At 46.7% G+C, this 23,019-nt stretch overlaps 1 protein-coding gene and 1 long non-coding RNA gene across 4 annotated transcripts in view; one reads left to right on the top strand and one right to left on the bottom strand.

Moving 5' to 3' along the window:
• Positions 1 to 23,019, top strand: part of NTRK2 (neurotrophic receptor tyrosine kinase 2) — a 275,271-nt gene that overhangs the window by 150,724 nt on the left and 101,528 nt on the right. For 2 of the 3 annotated variants that reach the window (XM_039543226.1, XM_039543229.1), the window contains exon 13: positions 91 to 279. In XM_039543226.1, the coding sequence (XP_039399160.1) occupies positions 91 to 279 (189 nt within the window). The remainder of the gene's footprint in view (positions 1 to 90; positions 280 to 23,019) is intronic. The other variant, XM_039543228.1, reaches the window with a different exon arrangement.
• LOC120407554 overlaps positions 1 to 23,019 on the bottom strand; it is a 58,677-nt gene that overhangs the window by 2,002 nt on the left and 33,656 nt on the right. The window lies entirely within an intron of this gene.

Genomic DNA, 23,019 nt, shown 5'->3' with positions numbered 1-23,019 from the left:
TGCTTGAGGGCAGACTGCTCAGCCAAAGCAGGTGACTGAGGGCGGGGAAAAATTTGTCAAGTTAAGGGGAATCTTTGTTTCTAACTCTAGGTCCTTCTTCAGTTATCAGCAATGATGATGATTCGGCAAGTCCCCTCCATCACATTTCGAATGGGAGTAACACTCCATCATCTTCTGAGGGCGGCCCAGATGCTGTCATCATTGGAATGACAAAGATTCCTGTCATTGAAAACCCCCAGTACTTCGGAATCACCAACAGTCAGCTCAAGCCAGACACATGTAAGTACAGATGTTTATATGTATTTTGGTCATTTATTTTTCTCAGCCATGAGCTGGGTTTCTTTACTCGAGCTAATGGGGAATGATGTAACTTGCAGGGGCAGTGGGAGGGGGGTTTAAAATGTATTCAAGTCATTGAGGACATTTGTACATGGGATGAACTGCTTTACATCTGTCATAGCCAAAAGGCCAAATTCAGCCCCTGTGAGGAGTCAATTGAGACAGCTACACAGAAAGCCTACAAAGTTCACTGAAGTCACTGAGAGACTTTCCATTGATTTCAATGACCTTTGGATCTGGCCATTGAACCTAATATGAATTTGACCCAGTGTATTCTCAAGAAAAGACTAATCTTGCTTTGGGCCAGAACCAGAAGTCAATATTTGCATAGTATTGTTATATACATTCTGTTATCAAATTACTTGTGTTGTGGCTATGAATGTAAATTCACTTTGAAATATATATATTTTTAAAAGTAATGCTAAAATAGTGTTGAGATTACAGAGGGTGACAACTTTTATTCTTCTGCTTTTTTTGTATAGTTCAGGCTTTATATTTTAAAAAGGTGTTTAATATTTAAGATGAAGCACTAAGTTTTGTTTTCACCTCAGATGAACAGTAAGTCTAACTGTCACATATATGTTCTCAGTCAATCAGGTTGGAGGCATATGAAGTGAGCGGTTAAAAAAGCACACCAGGCTTCTGTTACTGAACTCCAAAACAAATATTAGTTTTGCAAATGAACATTTTAAAAGTTGGGGGAGGCTGTTATTGAAACATTAAATATGATAGTACAGCAAATAATAAATATATTGTGGTCATCCACAATTACTGTGGATAACTACTGACACTAACATATTATAGCAGGTGAGGTAGTAATTGCTATAATCAGAGTTTTTTAATGGTTTCCATTCTAATTCACAATTTTCAGTCATTCATAGCTATCTCAAACTTTTACCTTTTGGACTGCAATTGTTGTGGCTTGGTCCCTAGTGATTTTTTAATGCTTCTGCAAAAAATGGTTTTGTAGCATGAGAAGAATGAGAAAAAATTACTTTCCTCATTATAAAAAAAAAAAGCAATTTTTTTTTTTGGAACAGTCTTAAACAGAGGTTGAAAATTGTGGTAGAAATGGCCGTATCGATGACAATTGCCTTTAAGTGTTCCAATAAAAATTATTCTCATTTGACCAAGTTATGAGCCTTAATACATTGTACACTTCACATGCCCAATACATTTTGTATAAGCTTTTCCTTAAATTCATAGGCTGCCTGATCCATTTCCCATGGAAGTCAGTGGAAAGACTCACGTTGACTTCACTGGGCTTTGGATTGGGCCCCATGTGTGTGGTTGAGGAATGCTACATTGTGTATTGATGCGCATAATTGATTTAACTATGCAGCAAAAATTTTAGTGTGGATGCACAAGCTGGGGCTTTTGCCTTAAACCTTGGACAGTTTATAGAGTGTAACAGGAACCCTCCTCTGATTGCTGTGTGTTTTTTAACAAGTGGAAAGACTGAGAACAGGTAGGGTGACCGATGCCCCAATTTTATAGGGCAGTCCCGATATTTGGGGCTTTTTCTTATATAGGCACTTATTACCCCACCCCTGTCCTGATTTTACATATTTTGCTATCTGGTCACCCTAAGACCAGGGCACCTACCTTTCCTGTGAAACCCTGAGATAATTCCACATTGTGCACTTAAGCACAATCTACCGCAGAATGTCAGGGTGCCTTGGCAACACCAACTTTTAACATTTGCTGGGTTGTATTCATGCAATCTTAATGTTCTTTTAATGTTATTTTATTATATAGAATTATTGCATAATACAATAATCCTCAAAGGGTCTCCAAATAATCTGATATACCATATGCACTATGCTGAAATAATTATTTTGTACTTGATAAGCATAAGGAGAACACTGTGTGTGTATTGTGATTGGGAACTCAATTCCTATGAAAAATAGGATTCATTAGGGGATTACAACTGGAGCAATGTGCTCTCATGCTATCTACAAAGTTATATAAAGGACCAAGTGTATGAATATTAGGCTCTTGTACCCCTGCCCCCAGCTACATTAAAACACATTTTAATTGTTCTTCTGAAAGCAAACTTCTGTGCATGTACAGTCTCTGGCTTTAACAAAAATGTTTTAAAAATGTATGTGCTCTGTTCCAAAACAAAGAGATCATTTGAGTTGAATAGGAGGTTGGAGTTCAGCTATAGAAGCATTGCATCACAATTGAACAACACTAACTACAGTAAAAGTTGTAAGTCAACAATCTCAGGTCCTGATCCTGAAAAGACTCAGGTCTTTTCTACTGAGGCCTTAACTAGAGCAGCAACACGCACTATGCAGGAGTGATTTCTAAAGTGCACTGATGTGTTGTGCATTAATTGGTCTGTGTAGACTCTACTGGTGCACACTAAAAGTTTGCTAGCATGCTTTAGTATAGTGCCTATTTGAAATACCCCCACCCCAGTATGCATAACTCCACTGTGTAGACGTGCCCTTAAACATATACTTGATTTTGCACATTGCCAGTAATATCACTGACTCTGATGAAATTACTCACAGTGTATAAAATTAAGCATGTGTGTAAATGTGTAGAGAATGAGGGTTTAAGTCTTCACATTACTATGCATGATATGATCTGAATGATAAGGAAGGTGGAGATCTGTACATCAGGTCATTCCACGTTCTGCTACACTGCATTGATGTTCTCAGTGTCTGAGATATTTGGGTTTTTATTATTTTAAACAAAGAGAACCAGGTAAACTACTATAGCACAAGATAATCAAGACCAATCTGGTCTCTTCTACCACATTGAGCATGTCCAATAAAGAGGGTAATTTGAATTGTCTGAGACAAAAATGGTCTTCCCATGAATAATTTCACACATACTTTCTCTGTCTCATTCACTCACTTTTTATTAATGTTGCACTTGTCCTTCTCTGGTCTGCAAACCTCCTCCTGATTTGTATTTTTGATACTTTTATAAGCTGTAAGCTCTCATACCGTTTTCCTGTTTACAGTAATACCAGCTCAAAATGTCATCTAGTTTCTCATCTCAAGTAAAATAATTAACATTTATGTTTACTCCCTATCCAGCCTAAATACAGCTGTCGCCTAAGTATTAGACGCCTCGTCAATGGCTGTCATGATGGAAAATTATTGTCATGCAGGACTCTGTGTGATTAATATTTTTATGCTGCATTTTTGGGGGCTAAGTGGAATCACCTTCCAATACTAATGCTATATTTAAATGGAATTTGAAGGAGCATGTTTGCAGTGAGTAGCAAGTGGAGTTTGTTTTTTCGTTCTCCACTTCAGCGATGTTTTAACCTCTCGTCAAATACCTAATCCTATAGACAGAGCACCAACCTCCAACGCCAACTCTGAGAAGTGTGTGTGTGTGTTTATAAAAATAGCAATCATAATAAATCCCATTTGAAATTCCATCACCAAAAAATCAGCACTTCTGCCACTGAAAAAAATCATTCCTGAGAAGTACCAGCATCTAAAAATCTGGGAATGAGGAGACTAGACATGATAGTGCTCCCTTCCCCTCTTGGTACAGTCACTCAAGATGAAAAATCAGAACTGGTGAGGTTTAGTTTCAGTTTTAGTTTCATAAGCACCCAAAAGTGTAGAGGTGAAGTCCTGGCCTTGATTTCATTCTGGATGCTCATCTAGACATTCACTGAATGTACTGATAGACAATTGAAAATGATCCTCCCTCCCTCATCCATGCCTATGTGATATTTCCCATTCCAGCCATCGGTGGTTAAACACCCATTTTCCTCTGGTTGTCCAGCAAGCCCACAGGACTCTACTCTAGCTTCTGCCCATCTCACATCCCCATCCTGCCATGGCATGAACACTCACCTACTGCTGGCCTCCGCTTCCTCTGCCTTCTATTCAGGGTCACATAGAGATTTTGAAGGGCCTGTGACAATATCTGACACAGGGCCAGGGGGGTCTCTAGCTTTTTTGCGGCCCAAAGCATGGCAGGCAGGCTGCCTTCAGGGGCTTGCCTGTGGGAGGTCCCCAGTCCCACAGATTTGGCGGCTTGCCTGCAGGAGCTCTGCCAGTCCCTCGGCTTCGGTGTACCCGCAGCCAAATTCCCGCCGAATCCGCGGGACCGGCGGACCTCCTGCAGGTAAGCCGCCGAAGGCTGCCTGACTGCCGCCCTCGCAGGGACCGGCAGGGCACCCCGCGTGGCTTGCCGCCCCAGGCACATGCTTGGATTGTTGGTGCCTGGAGCCGCCACTGCACAGGACCTCCATTCTTCCAAAGAAATTACCACTGGGAGTGCAGGTTGTGTGGGGGTGATGGCTGGAGAGGCATTCATCCTGCAGCTGCATCTCCTGTCTGGTAGGGCTGGGCCCAGCTCTCTGCTCCAGGCATTGTGAACTGGTTTGAATTGGCTGCTGCTCAGGACTTAAATTCTCAAAGAGTATTTCTTGGAGCCCTCTGCGGGAGGCATTGGGACTCAGAGAGTCAGCCCCAAGAGTTTAAAAATATTTACTGGAACTTCGCTCCAGACAGCTCCAGCTGAATTTAAGCCCTGCTGCTGCTCCATCATGACCCTGTGCACTAGGTTGCTACGCTGCTCAGGTTGGGAGCCCTCTCAAACAAGGGGCCTGGGCAAACTGCTCCCCACTCCTCTCCCCCAGGTGGACCTGCCTTTATCTGATCTGCCTCTGCAGAAGGCCTGAGGGTTTCCACTTGGAGTTTTTGCATTCTGTGATGCACTGAGTAACTTAAGGCACACCAAACTTGTTCACCTGCTTCTGCTTAAACTAAAGTCAAGTGTCAGCCCTTTTTGTTTGTAGGTACCTGGCTAAATGTGACATATCTAGTTTCAAATGGGTGAGAGCACTCAGAGCCTGGACATGACAAAATGATCTTTGGTATGAGAACATTTTAAACAAAGTTGCAATGAACTGGGAGCACCCTGTAAGTCATCTCACTTGGGAATGGGACTTTCAAATGTCACTATCAGAAATGAGGCCAGACATTCGAGTGAAGTAATCTTCAGTGTAGGACACTCACATAGATGGCAAACCTTCCAGAAATTATCCTCCCTTGGCACCAACTATACTGTCTAAAACCTCACAGGTGCAATGGCTAGCCATGCTATAAAGGTCATTTTTTGTGTCTTGTGAGTTTTACTAATTCTAGAGGGACATCGTAAGACTCAATCTCATCCCCTTCATTGAGACCAGGACTTTTCCAAGATTAGCATTTAGCAGCCATGCCTGATTGTTGAAGTTACCAAACTGACACACCAAAGCTGTTGAGATAGGACTGAAAAGGTCAAGCTTATCAATTCAGTAGTGCATAGCTATTGAATTTCTTAAATTGTCACTTAGCAAGCTGCTCTGTACTTGGAATATATCAGACTATTACTGTTATGTTTTAATAATTAAGGGTGGAACTTCTCACAGTAAATAACACTTCCTTGTTGATCGTAATGTGAAAGACAAAAGTTCAGGACCAGAGATGCATAAAACATCAATGGGATTGCAAGGGTTGTGATTTTGGGCAGAATTATCCCACTGCTTGGATAAGAATCTGCTCTGAAGTAAACTTTGGGACTGGAAGAGACAAATTCTGCCCTGAGTTATCCCCAGGAAAACCCCATGGATGTCACTATAGTTGCTTCCATGTAACTGTGTGAAAAATTTGATCTTTGCTCTTGGTTTCTTGTGTAAAGGTTCCTGAACCAAATCTTGGCCTCAATCACAACAGTGTAAATCTGAAGTAACTCCACTGACTTGAGTTTCCCCATACCAGCTCATTCAAGTGCCTTATAGTTACAACAGGTTTATAGTTACAATCCTCCTCTCTCCAGTTATTTTTTAAAGACATTCTCACTATTGCGAAATGACATTCTTGGCATGGGTGTTAACTAGTTCCTGTGTGGTTTATCCTCTGGATATTTGTGCCAATGGCTAAGACACAAAGCCAGGTTTGCTTTAGAAAATGTGAGAAAATCTGTGTCCTTCATACGAGTAGCTCATGGTGTATCAGGATATTTCTGATGCCTTTCTTAATCACTCAACCATCATTTTCCTCTTGTAGGTGTGTACTGCTGTGATGTACATCTAAGTGCACATGCCTGAGTGTGGAAGTTTAGATGTATACATGAGGCAAAAAACTGAGTGACATAATGGAATTCATTTTTATTTGTAAATAAAATAATGACACAAGCTTGTGCTTCATCAGATTAAAATGAAATGTTTAATCTGAACCGAAATTAACAAATTAAATATCATCTTCTTTTGATAATTGAATATTGAAAAATAAGGAAGGGTTAGGGTAGACTCCAGTGAAAAATAATAGTTATGATACTTAGCTCAAATGTCATTAATGTAACATTTGTCTTATCTGTATGTGCCGTAATTCAGATTCTACTGGATAAAACTGGAAAAATACACTAGAAGAGTTTGTTTTAGTGCAAAAGAAGCTGTTCACATCCTTGCTATGAATCGTTTTCACCCATCCGGTTGGTTTCTGTTAAGGAGCGCTGCTGCCGCTGCTGCTGCTGCTGCATGTCCATTGTTAGAAATAATTACTGTAAACTGATTGCTACTGATTTTGCAAATCTGTATAACTAGCAAAAATTAGTTTACAATCTGTAGCTCCAGTCCTATAGTGTATTGCTAATTGCACATATGATGGTGATTTTTTAAAAACAGGAACTTTGAGAGTAACTCTCCTATATGCCATTTTGAAAACTAAGAGTTTCATTATGACACACATCTAAAAAAAGTCACACCATCTCGTTAAAGTTGAGTTAAGTATTTTGCTTAGTTTACTGTGCCCTCCAGTTACAAATTTTGTTAATTTGCTAAAAGCCAGATTGTGGCTTGTTCTGACATTGCTACCTTGAAGAGTAGATGGAATAACTCCACCTCACCCTCTTCCCAGAAACCTGCAGAGCAATGTGCAGACTTCCTGGGCCGTGGGTCTGGGATCAAGGAGAGAGAGCAAGGAGTGTTGCCAACTCTTGTGATTTTTGGTGTTTCTTCTTAAAGCCCCAGCTCCTGGAGTCAAGTCATCATTTTGGGTTTAAGTTAAAAAAAGCAAGTTTCTAGCCCTCCTGGTTGTGGAGAAAGGCAAATGACAAGATCTTAATATTTATTATTTTTTAAATCTTAAGATTTTAAAGCCAGTCTCATGGTTCTGGGTGGCCTGGCTGCAGAATGTTTGAGGTTGGCAAATCTGACTGGTTGTACCTGACTGGTACAACTCTGATTAAGTGGGTGAGCAGAGAGGACACACAGGGAGGTGGAGCTAAGCCAACATGCTGGCCAGCAGAGCTGGACACTAGCACAAGAAGTGGGGAGTATGCGACACCAAATAAAGGGTGGTAGCAAATTACTCCCCCTAGGAGCAATGGGAGAGCAGAGAAAGAATTGTGATTCTGAATTGCAATTCTTCCTTGAGGCTCTTCCTCCATGATCAGGGCACTGAACAATGGCTAAGTCATGCTTAATCTGATCTAGGCCCAGTTCTGCACCTATAACAGCAAACCTATTTGCTGCAGCTCTCATCTTCCATTCTTGCAGAGATCCCCACACATACTGATGGCTCTAGGCATGTTTACAAAACTTAACACATACACCAAGGTGAAAAGAAAACCAAACTCCAGGGAATGAACTGTCCAGATCAAACCACCTGCAGTCAACAATACTGCCCAAAGTAATAATAATGAATAATCATTAATAACGTCCCCTGTCTAGCTACACTATATCTAACATCCCTCCTGCTCACTAAAGGTCTGAGGAAGAGACAGGCTTCTCAACACCCCTTACAGGTTAACAAATACAAACTCTGTTGGTCTAAGTGCGTAGGAAGAACCTCTTACAGAAAATAAGATGCCAGCAGACATCTCCATTTTAAACAAGGGGGCCTGAGGGGCTCTGCTAGTCACAGTGGTGATGCTGTTGCACAGAGAGGCAGTTTCTTAGCAAGCTAGGCCCCAAGCCCAGGTACCATAGAATAATAATTATTAAAAATACAGAGCTCAACATTTATAAATGGTTTTGCCCTTCATAAAAGCCATCCTGGCCTAATCCTCCAACTAAACAGAAAACAAAATAGCAGCAAATTCAAACAATGTTCAGTCAAAGCCTAATGAAATGGAAAAGCCTCACTGCATGATTTGAAACTGCAAGACTTGGACTCAGCTGATTGACATGTTTCCAAAGGTGGGAATCTTTAACAGAGAACATCATGCTGCCAAAATTAGCATGTTCAGACACTGACAGCCAAGATGTGCCAGTGAGCCTCAACTATCATGGTGGGATATAAGGAAGGAAATATATTTATATTTTTCCCAATCAAATTGTGTGTTTAACTCAGAAGATATTTTCAGATTCAACTGCACATTTTATACAGCTGATTTGTTTGGATACATCACCACACAGGATGCATGACTTCTTGATTGTCCTGCAGATTCAGTGAAGGAAATGTTACGCACACCAGTAGTTCTTCTTCGAGTGATTGCTCCTATCCATTCCATGTAGGTGTGCACGGCTCTCCGGAACATTTTTACCCTAGCAACTCCGGCGGGCCGGCTGGCGCCCCCTGGAGTGGCGCCGCCATGGCGGCGTATATATACCCCAGCCGGCCCGTCCGCTCCTCAGTTCCTTCTTCCCGCCCGTGACGGCCAGTTGGAACAGTGGAGTGCTCCCTTACCTCCACAACCCTAGTGTTTCTCCATAGTTCTAGTGTAGATAGTTTTAGTAGTTAGTTCAGTTCTTGTTGTAGTTGTATATATATTTAGTGTTAATAGTGTTAATAGTTACGGAATTAGAGGGGTTGCCCCTCTTCTTCCGCCCCGGTGCGGGCTTATGCCCGGAGCACCGGGTTTCAAGCCCTGTGCGGCTTGCCAGCGGCCTATGCCGGTTAGCGACCCGCACGACTCTTGCCTCCGCTGCCTCGGAGAGTCGCACCGGCCAGATAAGTGCTCTATTTGTATAGCCTTTAAGCCTCGTACGAGGAAAGAGAGAGACTCTAGGCTGAAGCACTTACTGATGGAGTCTGCGCTCCAACCTCCGGCGCCAGCTCCAGCGGCACCGAAAACCGCCTCGACGAGCAGCGCTCCGGCTGCACCGAGCCGCCCGCACCGAGCCGGCACCAAAGACCCGCACCGCTCCTCTCCCGGGAGGAAGCACAAGGCGCCGAAGACGGCCGCCGCAAAACAGCAGCGAAAGCCGTCCGCCCAGCCGCCTCCGACGAAAACGGTGCAGGCTGAGGCAATGCACGCTAAGTGCACCGCACCGTTGACTCCGGCGCCGCCTGGCCCGTCGAGTCCGGTTCTGCCCAGCTCCCCGGTGCCCACCGAGGAGGAGCTGAGGATCCCGTCGACGCCGGAGGCGTTCGCGACGGCAAGAGAGCTGATCGAAGCGACGGGCCCGTCATATCAGCCGCCGGCACCACCGGTGCGGACATTCAAGTCCCTCGGCAAGCCAGCGATGGTGCGCCCCTCATCTCCGGGCGACCGTGGCGACCGCGGCTCCAGATTCCGGTCTCGAGCGCTGTCTATCTCGGCGACGGTCACCGAGGCACCGCTCCCCATCCCGCCGAAAATCGCCATCGCGACGCCGCTCAGCGTCCCGGCACCGGTCGCAGTCCCGGCACCGCTCTCCATCGCGGTGCCGGTCGTACTCCCGGCGGCGCTCTAGGTCCCGGTCACGAAGTCACCGGCACCGCAGCAGGTCCGCGTCCAGGCACCGTGGACATCGGGACTCGCGCAGCCGTTCGAGGCGCCGCAGATCCCGCTCGAGGTCCGGTTCCCGGCACCGCCGGTCGAGCTCCCGCCGCCGCCGGTCGAGCTCCCGCCGCCGCCGCTCCCCTTCTCGGCACCGGAGATCCAGCTCCCGACGCCGTAGATCGGGCTCCCGGCACCGGAGATCCGGCTCCCGGCACCATGTGCAGCACAGGTCCCGCTCGCCACTGGACCCCCGAGATGCCCGGCACCGACCCTCGGCACCGGAGCATCGTCTCACGCCGGCGCTGGACGCCCGCCCAGGCACCGCCACGGCTCCACCCTGGCCCTCCAGGGAACCCTCTGTAGCCTCACCCCAAGGCAGTGCGGTGGATTTCAGAGCCGGTTCCGTTCCCCCGGATCATGGACCCCAGTATTGGGGACATTGGGTGCCCTGGGCGCAATATGAACAGGGGCCTCCCCTGCCACCCAGGCAACCGGGCTCGGCACCATCGGTACCGGTGGCCACCGTCAGTCGAGCCCCCCCGTCCCCACCGACGCAAGCCGCCGCCCACGGCCCTTCTTTGGGCCAGGACTCGCTGCCGCCAAATCGCCAGGGGGGCGAGCACCAACAGGAGGAGGTGCTGCCGGGCCACTCCTCGTCGTCCTCTCCAGATGAGGCGGTAGCGGGGGCCTCGCCATCAGGGCCCCCGCCCATTGACCTCAGGGCACATCAGGACCTTCTCCGAAGGGTGGCAAAGGCCATTAACTTGCCCATAGAGGAGGTGCAAGAAGTCGAGGACCCGATTACGGACGTTGTGGGAGATGACGCCCCTGTCAGAGTGGCGCTCCCGTTCATTCGCACCATTCAGAAGAACAGTGCCACTATCTGGCAGTCGCCCTCCTCCGTTGCCCCCACGGCGCGAGGCGTCGAAAGGAAGTATTCCGTCCCGCCCCAGGGCTACGAATACTTGTACGTCCACCCCACCCCGGACTCGCTGGTGGTCCAATCGGTCAATGACCGCGAACGACACGGTCAACCTGCCGCTGCGCCGAAGGCGAAGGACGCCCGGCGCATGGACTTATTAGGGCGAAAAATCTATTCGGCGGGAGGCCTCCAACTCCGTATCGCCAACCAGATGGCCCTCTTATCCAGATACACTTTTAATATCTTGGGGTGCCTTGCGAAGTTCACAGAGCTAACCCCTCAGGAATCCCGCCCTGAATTCTCAGCGCTGCTGGAGGAGGGCAAGTTAGCCTCCAGAACTCTGATCAAGGCGGCCGTGGACGCAGCAGACTCAGGGGCTCGAACGGTAGCATCCGGGGTGACGATGCGCCGCATTGCGTGGCTACAATCTTCCACCCTCCCACCTGAGGTCCAGTACACCCTCCAGGACCTCCCGTTTGACACGCAGGGGCTGTTTTCTGAGAAAACGGATGCCAGAATCCAGTCCCTAAAGGATGGGAGGGTCGCGATACGAACTCTGGGTATGCACACGCCGGCCACGCAGAGGCGTTCGTTCCGCCAGCAGCCCTACCGCCCCTTCAACCAGGCCAGGTCTCGGCCGTTTAACAACCGCCGAACGGCCCCCTTCCGCCGTAGACCGTCAGGAGGGCGGCGCAACCAGGCGCAGAACTCGTCCAAGGCTCCGCAAGGCCAAAAGCCGGCCTTTTGACGGGACGCCCGAGGACGGCCCATCACTCTCCCCCCAGGATCCATCCCTTTTGTTTTCCAATCGCCTTGCCCGCTTCCTTCCGGCGTGGTCTGCTATAACATCGGACAGCTGGGTCCTCAGCACCATCCAGCACGGCTACCGCCTACAGTTTCTTTCGCCCCCCCCCTCCCACCCACCCTCCCCGTCCCTCATCAGGGACCCTCTCACGAGCAAGTCCTCATACAGGAGGTGCAGGCTCTGTTGAGCGTGGGTGCTATCGAGGAGGTGCCTCCCTGCAGGCGGGGCAGGGGATTCTACTCCAGATATTTCCTCATCCCCAAGGCGAAAGGAGGTCTTCGTCCCATCTTGGACCTCCGGGAGCTGAACAGATATCTCTGCAAGCTCAAGTTTCGGATGGTAACCTTGGGGTCCATTATCCCTTCCTTGGATCCGGGAGATTGGTTTGCCGCCCTCGACATGAAGGATGCTTACTTTCATGTGGCGATTTACCCCCCCCACAGACGCTTCCTGCGCTTCACGGTCAACGAGACCCACTACCAGTTTGCGGTGTTACCCTTCGGCCTCTCCACTGCCCCGAGGGTGTTCACCAAGTGCATGGCGGTCGTGGCCGCAGCTCTCCGTCGTCGCAGAATCCACGTATACCCCTATCTCGACGACTGGCTGATCCGTGGGCGCTCTCACGAGCTGGTGACAGCTCAGGTGTCAGAGATACTGCACCTGTTCCGGTCTCTCGGCCTCCTCGTCAATGCCGAGAAGTCCCAGTTACTGCCGACACAGCGATTGGAGTTCATAGGAGCGGTCCTCGACTCCACCCTCGCCAGGGCCTGCCTCCCTCGTTCTCGACACGAGACGATGGCCTCGCTCATTCGCACCTTGCAAGCCTTCCCTTCCACGACGGCCCGGTCCTGCCTTCGCCTGCTGGGCCACATGGCTGCGTGCACCTTTGTGACCGCGAACGCGAGGCTGAGGCTCCGTCCGTTCCAGATGTGGCTGACTTCGGTGTACCGGCCCCACCGCGACCCCCTAGATCTGGTGGTCACGGTCTCAGACCCCACTCTCCAGACGCTCACCTGGTGGCTGCATCAGGAGGTGGTCTGCGCCGGGGTTCCGTTTCGCCCCCCTCGCCCGTCGGTCACCCTGACCACAGACGCCTCGGCGCTTGGATGGGGGGCTCACATGGGAGACCTGCACACTCAGGGCCTCTGGTCGGCCCAGGAGCTCTCCCTGCACATCAACGTCAGGGAATTGAGAGCGATCCGCCTGGCTTGTCTCGCCTTTCTTGCACACCTCCGGGACCGCTGCGTAGCGGTGTACACGGACAACACGACAGCCATGTTCTATCTGAACAAACAGGGCGGGGCCCGATCCTCCCCGCTGTGCAAGGAGGCGATGCTCCTATGGGACCTGTGTGTAACCCACTCGATTCGCCTCGAAGCGTTCTTTCTGCCAGGGGTGCAGAACACGCTGGCCGACCGTCTCAGCCGGTCCTTCGCATCCCACGAGTGGTCCCTTCGCCCCGACGTGGCCCACACCATCTTCCAAAGGTGGGGATTTCCCCAAATAGACCTGTTTGCCTCCAGGACCAACAGGAAGTGCCACAGGTTCTGTTCGTACCAGGGTCGGGCTCCGGACTCCATCTCCGATGCGTTCCTCATGTCCTGGACGGGTCCCCTTCTATACGCCTTCCCGCCGTTCCCGCTAGTCCACCGAGTACTGCTCAAGCTACGGAGGGACAAGGCCCGCGTCATTCTCGTCGCTCCGGCCTGGCCGAGGCAGCACTGGTATACCCTGCTCCTCGAGCTATCGATCCGGGATCCCATTCCCCTACCGTTATGGCCGGATCTCATCTCCCAGGACCTCGGCAGGCTTTGTCACCCGAACCTGCAGTCGCTGCATCTTACAGCCTGGTTCCTGAGTGGTTGACCGACGCGGAGAGGACCTGTTCCGCGGCGGTGCAGCAAGTTCTCCTTGAAAGCAGGAAACCGTCCACACGCTCTACCTACCTGGCAAAGTGGAAACGCTTTGCCCTTTGGTGCGATCAGCAAGGTCTTAACCCCTTCTCGTCCCCGATCCAGACGGTCCTCGACTACCTCTGGTACCTGAAAGGCCAAGGTCTCGCGATCTCGTCCCTGAGGGTACACCTGGCGGCGCTTTCGGCCTTCCGGCCTGCTGTAGATGGTCGCTCCGTGTTTTCCAACCCCATGGTCGCCCGCTTCCTCAAGGGGTTGGACCGCCTCTACCCGCAAGTGCGTCCGCCGGCTCCTACGTGGGATCTGAACCTGGCTCTCACCCAGCTGATCGCCCGCCCTTGAGCCCATGGCCTCCTGCTCCCTCGTCCATCTCACCTGGAAGACGGCCTTCCTCGTGGCAATCACATCCGCCAGACGAGTATCCGAACTCCGCGCCCTGACGGCGGGTCCCCCATATACCGTCTTCCACGCGGACAAAGTGCAGCTTCGGCCACATCCGGCCTTCCTCCCAAAGGTGGTGTCGGCCTTTCATCTTAATCAGGAGATCTTCCTCCCGGTCTTCTTTCCAAAGCCGCACGCCTCACCTCGTGAGCAGCAGCTCCACACCCTCGACGTCCGTGGGGCCCTCGCCGTTTACGTTGACCGAACTAAGTCCTTCGGCGTTCCTCCCAGCTCTTTGTCGCAATTGCGGAGCGCATGAAAGGCGAGCCTGTTTCATCTCAACGGATTTCTTCCTGGGTGACATCCTGCATACGGGCGTGCTACGAACTTGCTCGCGTCCCCCCGTGCCGACTTACCGCACACTCGACAAGAGCGCACGCCTCGTCAGCCGCCTTCCTGGCTCACGTTCCCATCCAGGACATCTGTCGAGCGGCCACCTGGTCTTCAGTCCATACCTTCGCTTCCCACTACGCGTTGGTGCAGCAGTCTAGAGACGACGCAGCCTTCGGCTCTGCGGTATTACACTCCGCCACGTCTCATTCCGACCCCACCGCCTAGGTAAGGCTTGGGAATCACCTACATGGAATGGATAGGAGCAATCACTCGAAGAAGAAAAGACGGTTACTCACCTGTAGTAACTGGTGTTCTTCGAGATGTGTTGCTCCTATCCATTCCAAACCCGCCCTCCTTCCCCACTGTCGGAATAGCCGGCAAGAAGGAACTGAGGAGCGGACGGGCCGGCTGGGGTATATATACGCCGCCATGGCGGCGCCACTCCAGGGGGCGCCAGCCGGCCCGCCGGAGTTGCTAGGGTAAAAATGTTCCGGAGAGCCGTGCACGCGCGGCGCGCACACCTACATGGAATGGATAGGAGCAACACATCTCGAAGAACACCAGTTACTACAGGTGAGTAACCGTCTTTTATGCTTCACTTTTCTTCAACTGGGCAGCAGATTTTCGCGTTTTAGTCCATCACAGTTTGAGTCCTACGCATTTTGCTAATAATCTGGCTGCACATTTCCTTTGCCCAGCACAAAAAATGGATCACAAAATAAATTTGGTTGAAAGTAGAATGTTTACCACCTGCTGTTCATCTGGGTTCTCAGCAGGCCACTAATTTCTTTAGATTTTATCCAAATGGAATAAGTGCTTCCAAAAACCGAAGTCTTCAGCCTTAAGAACTTATTTTCTTTGCCCCATGGAAAGTTCAAAACCAAAAAGAAATTAATCTCCTTTCTATTTTTTTTGTAAAAGTGAACCTAAAAGATCACCATGATCCAGACTGACATTCATGAAGGAGTGCTGATCTGCACAAAATTGATTCTTTCCACTTAGTAAAAGAGAAAAGCAGAAAGTTGTTACATTTTCAGCAAAATGTTCCAGGTCCAATTACATTTCACCACTCAGAACAGTGTGTGATCTTGCACTACTTATTTGCATGATTACTGCTTACCAGTGGTTTCCCCAGGAATTGAAATGGGGCGGGGGGTTCAAATTTACAGGGGGTGGTGTCAGGGCCAATGAGGGGTGAGACTATGAGGGTGAAGGTGGGCTGTATGGCACCATAGTAAAAACTGAAAAATGTTTCATTACCATTTTATTAGGTTTAACTCATGTTTTAAAATCATCACACAAATTAAAGTTGGCTACTCAAGCCTTCTATGAAGCACTACGTCTACATCCTTCTTGGTTTCTTGTTATAATTTTGCACAACTCTGTTAATGAACTTCTTGAATGCAATGCGTTCATCTTTGGTGGCTTCTCGTGTGTCCGGTATTTCCATTCCTTCAATTGATATGCTCATTAGTTCATTCACATGATCAGGCAGAAGGGGACTTGTTTCAGAACACAAAATTCTACTCAGTGATGAAAAAGAATGCTCAACTTAAGCTGTTGTGACTGGGAGTAGCAAGAGATGAATTCCTACTTCTTTCATCCCAGGAAACAGAACACAAAGATCAGGTTGAGCCACTAGTGATGATAAAAAAGAAGTTGAAGTCAAATCTTCATTCATTCATCGTATGATATTCCACTATGTGTTCAAATTCTGTATTCTGTCCTGATCACATGGCAGCCCCATTGCTGGTAGTGTCTCACTCCACTCAACTGTTGGTGTTTTATAGGACAGGCATCTGTAAAAGCTACGTAGAGGTTGAATAGAATCTAGAAGTCGCTGTTGTAGATTTTTAAGAATCAAGCCTGTGTACTTTTTCAGTTGTCTTAACAAACACTTCTTGTCTTCTTCACTTAAGGATTCAATATACATGCCTTCATTACTCAACTTCTGGACTGGAGTCTCTGCTTCTTTTAGTACTTTTTCAATGGATAGCTCTTTGATTGATCCAAAGGTAGCTTCTATTGCTGGACAAAGAACTACTACTGTTGTAGCAGATGCCTGGATGGCATTGTTTAATGACCCAAGTGGTTTCAACAGTAGACTTATGAGAGAGAGAATGGCAATAGTCTTCTCTGAACGTATTAGCAAAAGTAATCCACCGGCCTCACTACTTAGATCCATGCCATCTTGGTAGATACTTTCAAAAGCCAGTAACAACGGCTGGAGTAATTTTAAGACAACAGCCAAGGATCGCTCATAAGAAAGCCAGCAGGTTTTCCCAGGTTGGACTAATTTGAACTTCAGTCCCAGTGTATCTTCTGTATTTTCCAAAATAGTCAGTCTTTTTGGACTCTTGCTGAAAAAAGAATATAATGAAGACATTAAATTTAGAGCTTTTTAATGTATTTTGAAGATTCTGCAGCTCATACTAGTGCTAGTTGGAGTAGATGGCCTCTTCAGTGTGTATAGGAGAGATTAGGGTTACACTTTTCTCTGACCAAAGCTTGTACTCCACTATGTCTTCCAAAGAAGTTTGCAGCTCCATCAGATGCACAAGCAGCCATCTGTTTGGGGTCCAATTGACAAGCATTTAACTCTTCTAAGATGTGGGTTGTCACAGATGCAGCCGATGTGTCTTCTATAACTTGAACATCTAGAAATGGATCTACTGGCCTACCCCTGACATCAAGATAATGTACACAATGATTTAATACTTGATGCCCATTTGCATTGGTGCATTCATCAGCCATGTATGCCAATTTTTTGAATGGGATGAGAGAGTTCATTTTTTGAATGGGGTGAGAGTCTTTCACTGTTGCACCGCATGCTTCTAGCCAGTCAGTTGAGGTTCTTGCAGAAAGATAGTGAGCATTTGCTGGTCTCATTTGGAACCAGTGTTCCACTTCAGGATGAACGAGTGAGAATGCACTTAACATTGTCCTCCAGTTTGTAGTGTGTGGTATCCCTTGCTTAAATAGAAAGTAGGATGCTACAGCCATGTTTGTTTGCATGAACTGTGTTGTGTCTCCAGCATTTTTAACAGCCTCCTTAAGTACTTCTAAAATTGGCTTCGAAAGTGGGCTTATAAGGCTTTCTGCATGTTGATGCGCTCCAGAGGCGTGGTGTTTTGCAACCTTTTCACGTAGTTTGGCAGCACTGGCTTTTCTGATTGGGTTGACAAACTAAGCTCCTCCACTTTTACCAATTATAGTATTGGGAAGCTTTCTTTCTTCGTAAGCTTTTTTGCAAGAGGTGCACCAGTAGCCATCTTTTGTAACTTCAATAAATGGGAACACTTTGACCGACAAACATCGAGAACTGCCTTTAGGTTTTGGAGACACTGTTTCTTCCGTAGGTAGCTGTATTTTTGCTTCAGGCTGGTTGGATGTAGATATACCACTTGAACCTTCAGATGACATGTTGATATATTCTTTGTTCTTGATGTGTTCTTCACCTTGGTTAGTTTTTGAGGCCTTTGAGTGGGGGATTCTGTGAAGACCAAAACTGTAACAGGATTAAAAAAAGAACTAGATAAATTCCTGGAGAATGGGTCCATCAGTGGCTATTAGCCAGGATGGGGAGGGATGCAACACCATGCTCTGAGTGTCCCTAGCCTGTTTGTCAGAAGCTGGGAATGGGCAACAGGGGATGGATCACTTGATGATTGCCTGTTCTGTTCATTCCCTCTGAAGCACTTGGCCTTGACCACTGTCGGAAGACAGGATACTGGGCTAGATGGACCATTGGTCTGACCCAGTATGACCATTCTTATGTAAAAATTAATTATAATAATAAAAATGTTTAATATAGAAATCCCCCAACATAATGACCTCTCAAGATAGCAGTGATGTGAGATAACAACCTTGGCAAATAATGCATTTTAAAAATCTTGGCCTACTAGGAAACATATTTATATAAGTTTCCATTCCCAGTCCCAAATCTAGCATTCTGGAGCAAAGTCACTAAAATATAGTCCAACAAACAAATGTTTATTTAATGTGCCCCTCACTTTTCCCTCCACTGCACCCCACTCACCGGTGTTGTCCTTGGTCAGTGGAGACTCAGAGTTCAGAGATGCTTTCACATGAGTACATCTCCCATTTGGGGGGCAAGAAGGCACCTTGCTCATTCCTCCAGCTGCTCACTGTTCACTCTGCCACGGCTGTTTGTTGTGCCACTGTTCACTCCACTACTCTGTTGCCAATGGCCCTGCGCAGTCACCTTCTGCTGCCACCTGCCACTGTGACCTCTGCGAGTTGGTCTCTTGAGGTTCCACCCAGCTCTCAGTGATTTCAGCTGAGCTCTCAGTGGGGGAACCTCGCTGCTAGTGCAGTCTGGGCTGTCTCTTACACAAAAACACTCTACCCACAGCAGGACTAAGCACTTACACCTGATTATCAGTGCTTTCAGCTGTAGTGGTCACTTAACAGAACCAAAGACTATCTATGGAGTCTAATCAGCTCTGTCTTTAAACAGTGGAGAGGGACAGGTCCCCACCCTCTCTCTTGATGCCCTCAATCAGCACAGGCTAAGTACAGTTCTACAGCCCTTTACTCATACAATAAAAACAACAACGTTTCATCTCCCCCTCCCTCCCCCCGCATTCAAGTGATTTGTAACCCAACCCCAGCCAAAATCTAGCACTGGGGCAACGCAGCTCTGTTTGCTGGATACCTAGGTAGATTAGGTGTGAATATAAATACAATCTGGTCCTAAAGCCTTTCCCCCCAGCCCATCACTAGCTGTCAGGGAGAGCTCATTTAGACTTTGCTTACAAATCATCATCATTTGAAATTATTAGGCTGGCCAACATCACCGAAATGAATGCACTGACATTGTCATAAAAAACAACAGCTGTATAAGGAAGCTAGTCTATGTTCATACTTTTCAAATCTATTATACTTTTTCAGATACACGTATTTTATCATACACTGTATATTCTTTTAAAGTGTGTATTAATGTTTAAATTTCAATTTCAATTCAAATTTCCAAACAGTCACTAAATTGACATGTAACTAGTTCACAAAACTGGGCGGGGGGTGTTGGGGAAATTCAGGGGGAAGTGTAGGGAAATCACTGCTGCTTACTCACACCAGGATGGCCACTGTTGTGAATGGGACGACTGACATGAAAAAAAGCATTGCAAGTTCTGGTCCTTAATTTGTGAACTGTGTAGCTTGAACAGCCTATTGTATGAAAATTCAACCTGTGAAACATGCTTTTGGAAGTTTGTTAAAAGAAAAAGATCCAAACTGAAAGTATGCATTTCGGTTAGCAAAGCAGTGTGGAACAAGCTAACATGAAATGTGCAGCCTAATGGCTAATGCATATAGAGTGCCAACTTCTGCAGTTGAAGTAGATACTTCATTAGTAAATTTGGCAGTTCAATTAGGCTCTGATTAAGCAAACCATCCCTCTTCAGCAAATCACCCAAGTACATGCTTAAAGTTAAGCGCATACATAATGCGGAATAATGGATGGATGGGCTTAAGAGGTTTTCTGAATTGGGGCCTTAGCCAGGGACACTATTGGATCAATAAAACAGGCAGAAAAACTGTTAAACAAGTGTAACTTCAGTGACACCATTGAACTGGGCCATTTGCCTCAGTTATTTGACTATTCAGATCTGTCAAAAATGAGTATAGCATTCTGACTTGAAAGTATGTAGCTAAATCAATGACATGCACCTGACAAATAATACTATACACTCACACTGTGTTACAGTGACCAAATGATCCGTCTCCAACTCCATGGTATCTGAGAAATTCAAGAGATGTTCATTTTGTAAAATAATTTAAGTGGATTAAAAAGGAGATTCCCTCTGTGAAATCTGTAGGAAAAAATGTAATTTATAAAAAGAACTTAATTATTAAGAGCCAGGGTGTGATTCTTGCTCCTGTAGAAGTTAATGGGAGCAGGAGCAGACTGTTCTGTATTCCTTGCCCCAGTGGGAGTTTTGGCTCAACCGGAAATGCAGGTCTTGAGGGAAAAAAATAATATGTAGACACAGAGAACATGAGTGTAAAATAAGAAAAGAATAAATTCCAAAATATATAGTTTACATTTCAACACATAATGAATTCAACTATGTGATATTTTTCTTTTGGCATAAAAAGTCTAATACATCTTAAGTTAAGCGAGTCAGAAACAAATAAAAAAAACTCGGAGCCAAAATGATTCATAACTATATCAAACAGTACATTCTCTCCAATTCATTATCAGTTATTGCATCACTGTTTAAGAAGTCTGTGCTTGCTTGATGTGCCTGGTCTCAGGCAAAAGCGTTCCAAAGATCAGCTTGGAGAAAATGATTGATTGCTAGTACAATAATTCACAACAAATGTTGATTAAAACAGACTAGTATTTCTCGCAGTTACAGTAGAAGTGACATTGTTCCCAAGCTATGCAGAGTTTTCATGTCTTTTGTCAAACAAATGCCTATAAGAAAATGAAGTTCCTAATGCTATATGATGATTAATATTGAGATGAATGGGGCAGATTCTGTACCTCAACAGGGAGTAAATGGGCCTTGAAAGGATCAGAATTTCTCCAGTGTAGAAAGGAAAGAAAGGTGTGTAAGGGGGAGTATTGAAGTGAGATGGGGAATGGCTAGAGTCTTCTGGGTATTGTGAGCTATGGAAAAGCTCATTAGCAGCTGTGGAGATATATGCCAAGGTGCTGCATCAGTCCAGAATCCAAACAGGAACTCTTCTGAACTATGCCTTCTGTGCTATACTGCAACATGGAATTTGGGCCAGTGACTCTACTGATACCCATGGCCACACAGGAGACTGTGCTGCTCCCTGTGGAAAATGATTTCAAGAGGCAATTATACAGTGTCCTCAGGAGGAAATCCAGACTAAGCTAAAATGTGAATAAATTCCAGGGCAGGATGTAGATGAAGCTTGGTTGGGATACACTCCTGAGTTATGGGCAATCTGAGGGTCAGAGAAAAAATGGAATGTAACTTTTAAAGCGTTGCCAGGAAAAAAAAATTATCTAGCACCTACAAAATAGTTTGCACCTTCAAAGCATTTTGCAAACATTAATTAATGAATTAATCTTATTGATATCGCTCCAGTTTCTTGTTGCCCATAACAGTACAATAGTTAGGTCAGAATGATACTGCTATACTCCTCCACAGAACTGATGTAATTAATTAATTAATTTCAGTTTGTGTACACATTCTTTATAAAGGAGTTTCAGTACTTTGATGTAGGCACTCCTTGACACATTTTAAAAATATATTTATATACATAGTCTATTCCAGGAACTCTCTTCACTCAGTAATTAACATAAATCATCGCCCAGCAGCTAAAACATATTTCTGATATTTATGATCTTCTACCAGAGCCCTCCCAGTTTTTCTCGCAGCGTGGAAAAAAGACTGGGCCTTTCAGCATGTCTTGATTCGATAAACTAGTTCTACTTAGGACTGGCAAGGGAGAGTTTCAAAACTGAAGGGCCCCTTAGAGAACATCCTAAAGGCCATGAGACTCTAGCCTTGGGGCGTTAATCAGCCCACCTGTTTGAAGTCTCTGAGTGGTGGTTCACTCCCTGGAGGTGAGGGGCAAAGCTGAGCTGAACTAAGCAGGGAAGACTTGGTATAGAAAATCAATTGCTAGGTGAACTTGAGAGCCACAAACAGAGGCAGCTAACAGGACAGTTTTGGTGGGAGTTTAGAAAGGGATTGTGAGAGACTCTGTGCTATGTGTGATATCATTTTGCCCAACGATGGAATAGTGGTGATAACCTGCAGTGGATGTGCGATGTTCTTTCCTGCCTGATGCTAGAAGAGATTTCCTGTGCATGAAGTACAAGATGGTGGTTGTGCTGGAGGAAAAGATTCTTGGCTTGGAGGGGCAAGTTGAGAAGCTACTACAAATCAGAGAAGCTGAAGAATTCCAAACCAGGTTTGGGAAACACCAGTACCCCAGGTTCAAGGAAGGAAGGGACCTGGTCACAAAGGAATCAGTTATAGAGGAAGTCAGAGAGGTGGCCTGGCAGTTCATAACCACCAAAGGTCACAGTCACATGGCTAGAGACGACTGAGGATAGGCAGATTGTGTCCACCAGACAAAAGAGAAGTAGAAGAAATTCCACACAGCTAGAAGTTGCAAATCAATACCTGGTCCTCAGCAGGGAGCTGTGGAAGATACCTCTCAAGATCCAGCAGGTTCATGGGACTTGAGAGATGTACGGGACACATGGGTGGATGGCAGCTTGGGTCAACCTATAAAAAAAAATCAAGTTTACCCACAAAAAGTTCTCTAACTATCCAAGGTAGACAGACAATCCTTGCTGGATATTCAATACTCAGAAGAATCAAAAGAACATTCTGCTAGGGACAGGCAGACAACAGGGTGGTGTGCTGCCTTCCTGGAGCTAAGACACCAAATGCCGCTCTAAGATGAGATAGGCTTCTGACGTTAAAGGGCAAGGATCCATTGGTGATGGTTCAGATCAGCACAAATGACACTACATCATGGGATATCTCACAGATAATAGAGGACTTCAGGGAACTCAGAAGAGTACTAAAGAAGAAGAATGTCTAAGCTGTCTTCTCTGAAATCCATCCTGTCCCTCT

Source organism: Mauremys reevesii, linkage group 6 (genome assembly GCF_016161935.1).
Source record: "Mauremys reevesii isolate NIE-2019 linkage group 6, ASM1616193v1, whole genome shotgun sequence".
In the NCBI taxonomy this organism is placed as follows: domain Eukaryota; kingdom Metazoa; phylum Chordata; order Testudines; family Geoemydidae; genus Mauremys; species Mauremys reevesii.
This window is presented reverse-complemented; position numbering and strand designations above follow the sequence as displayed.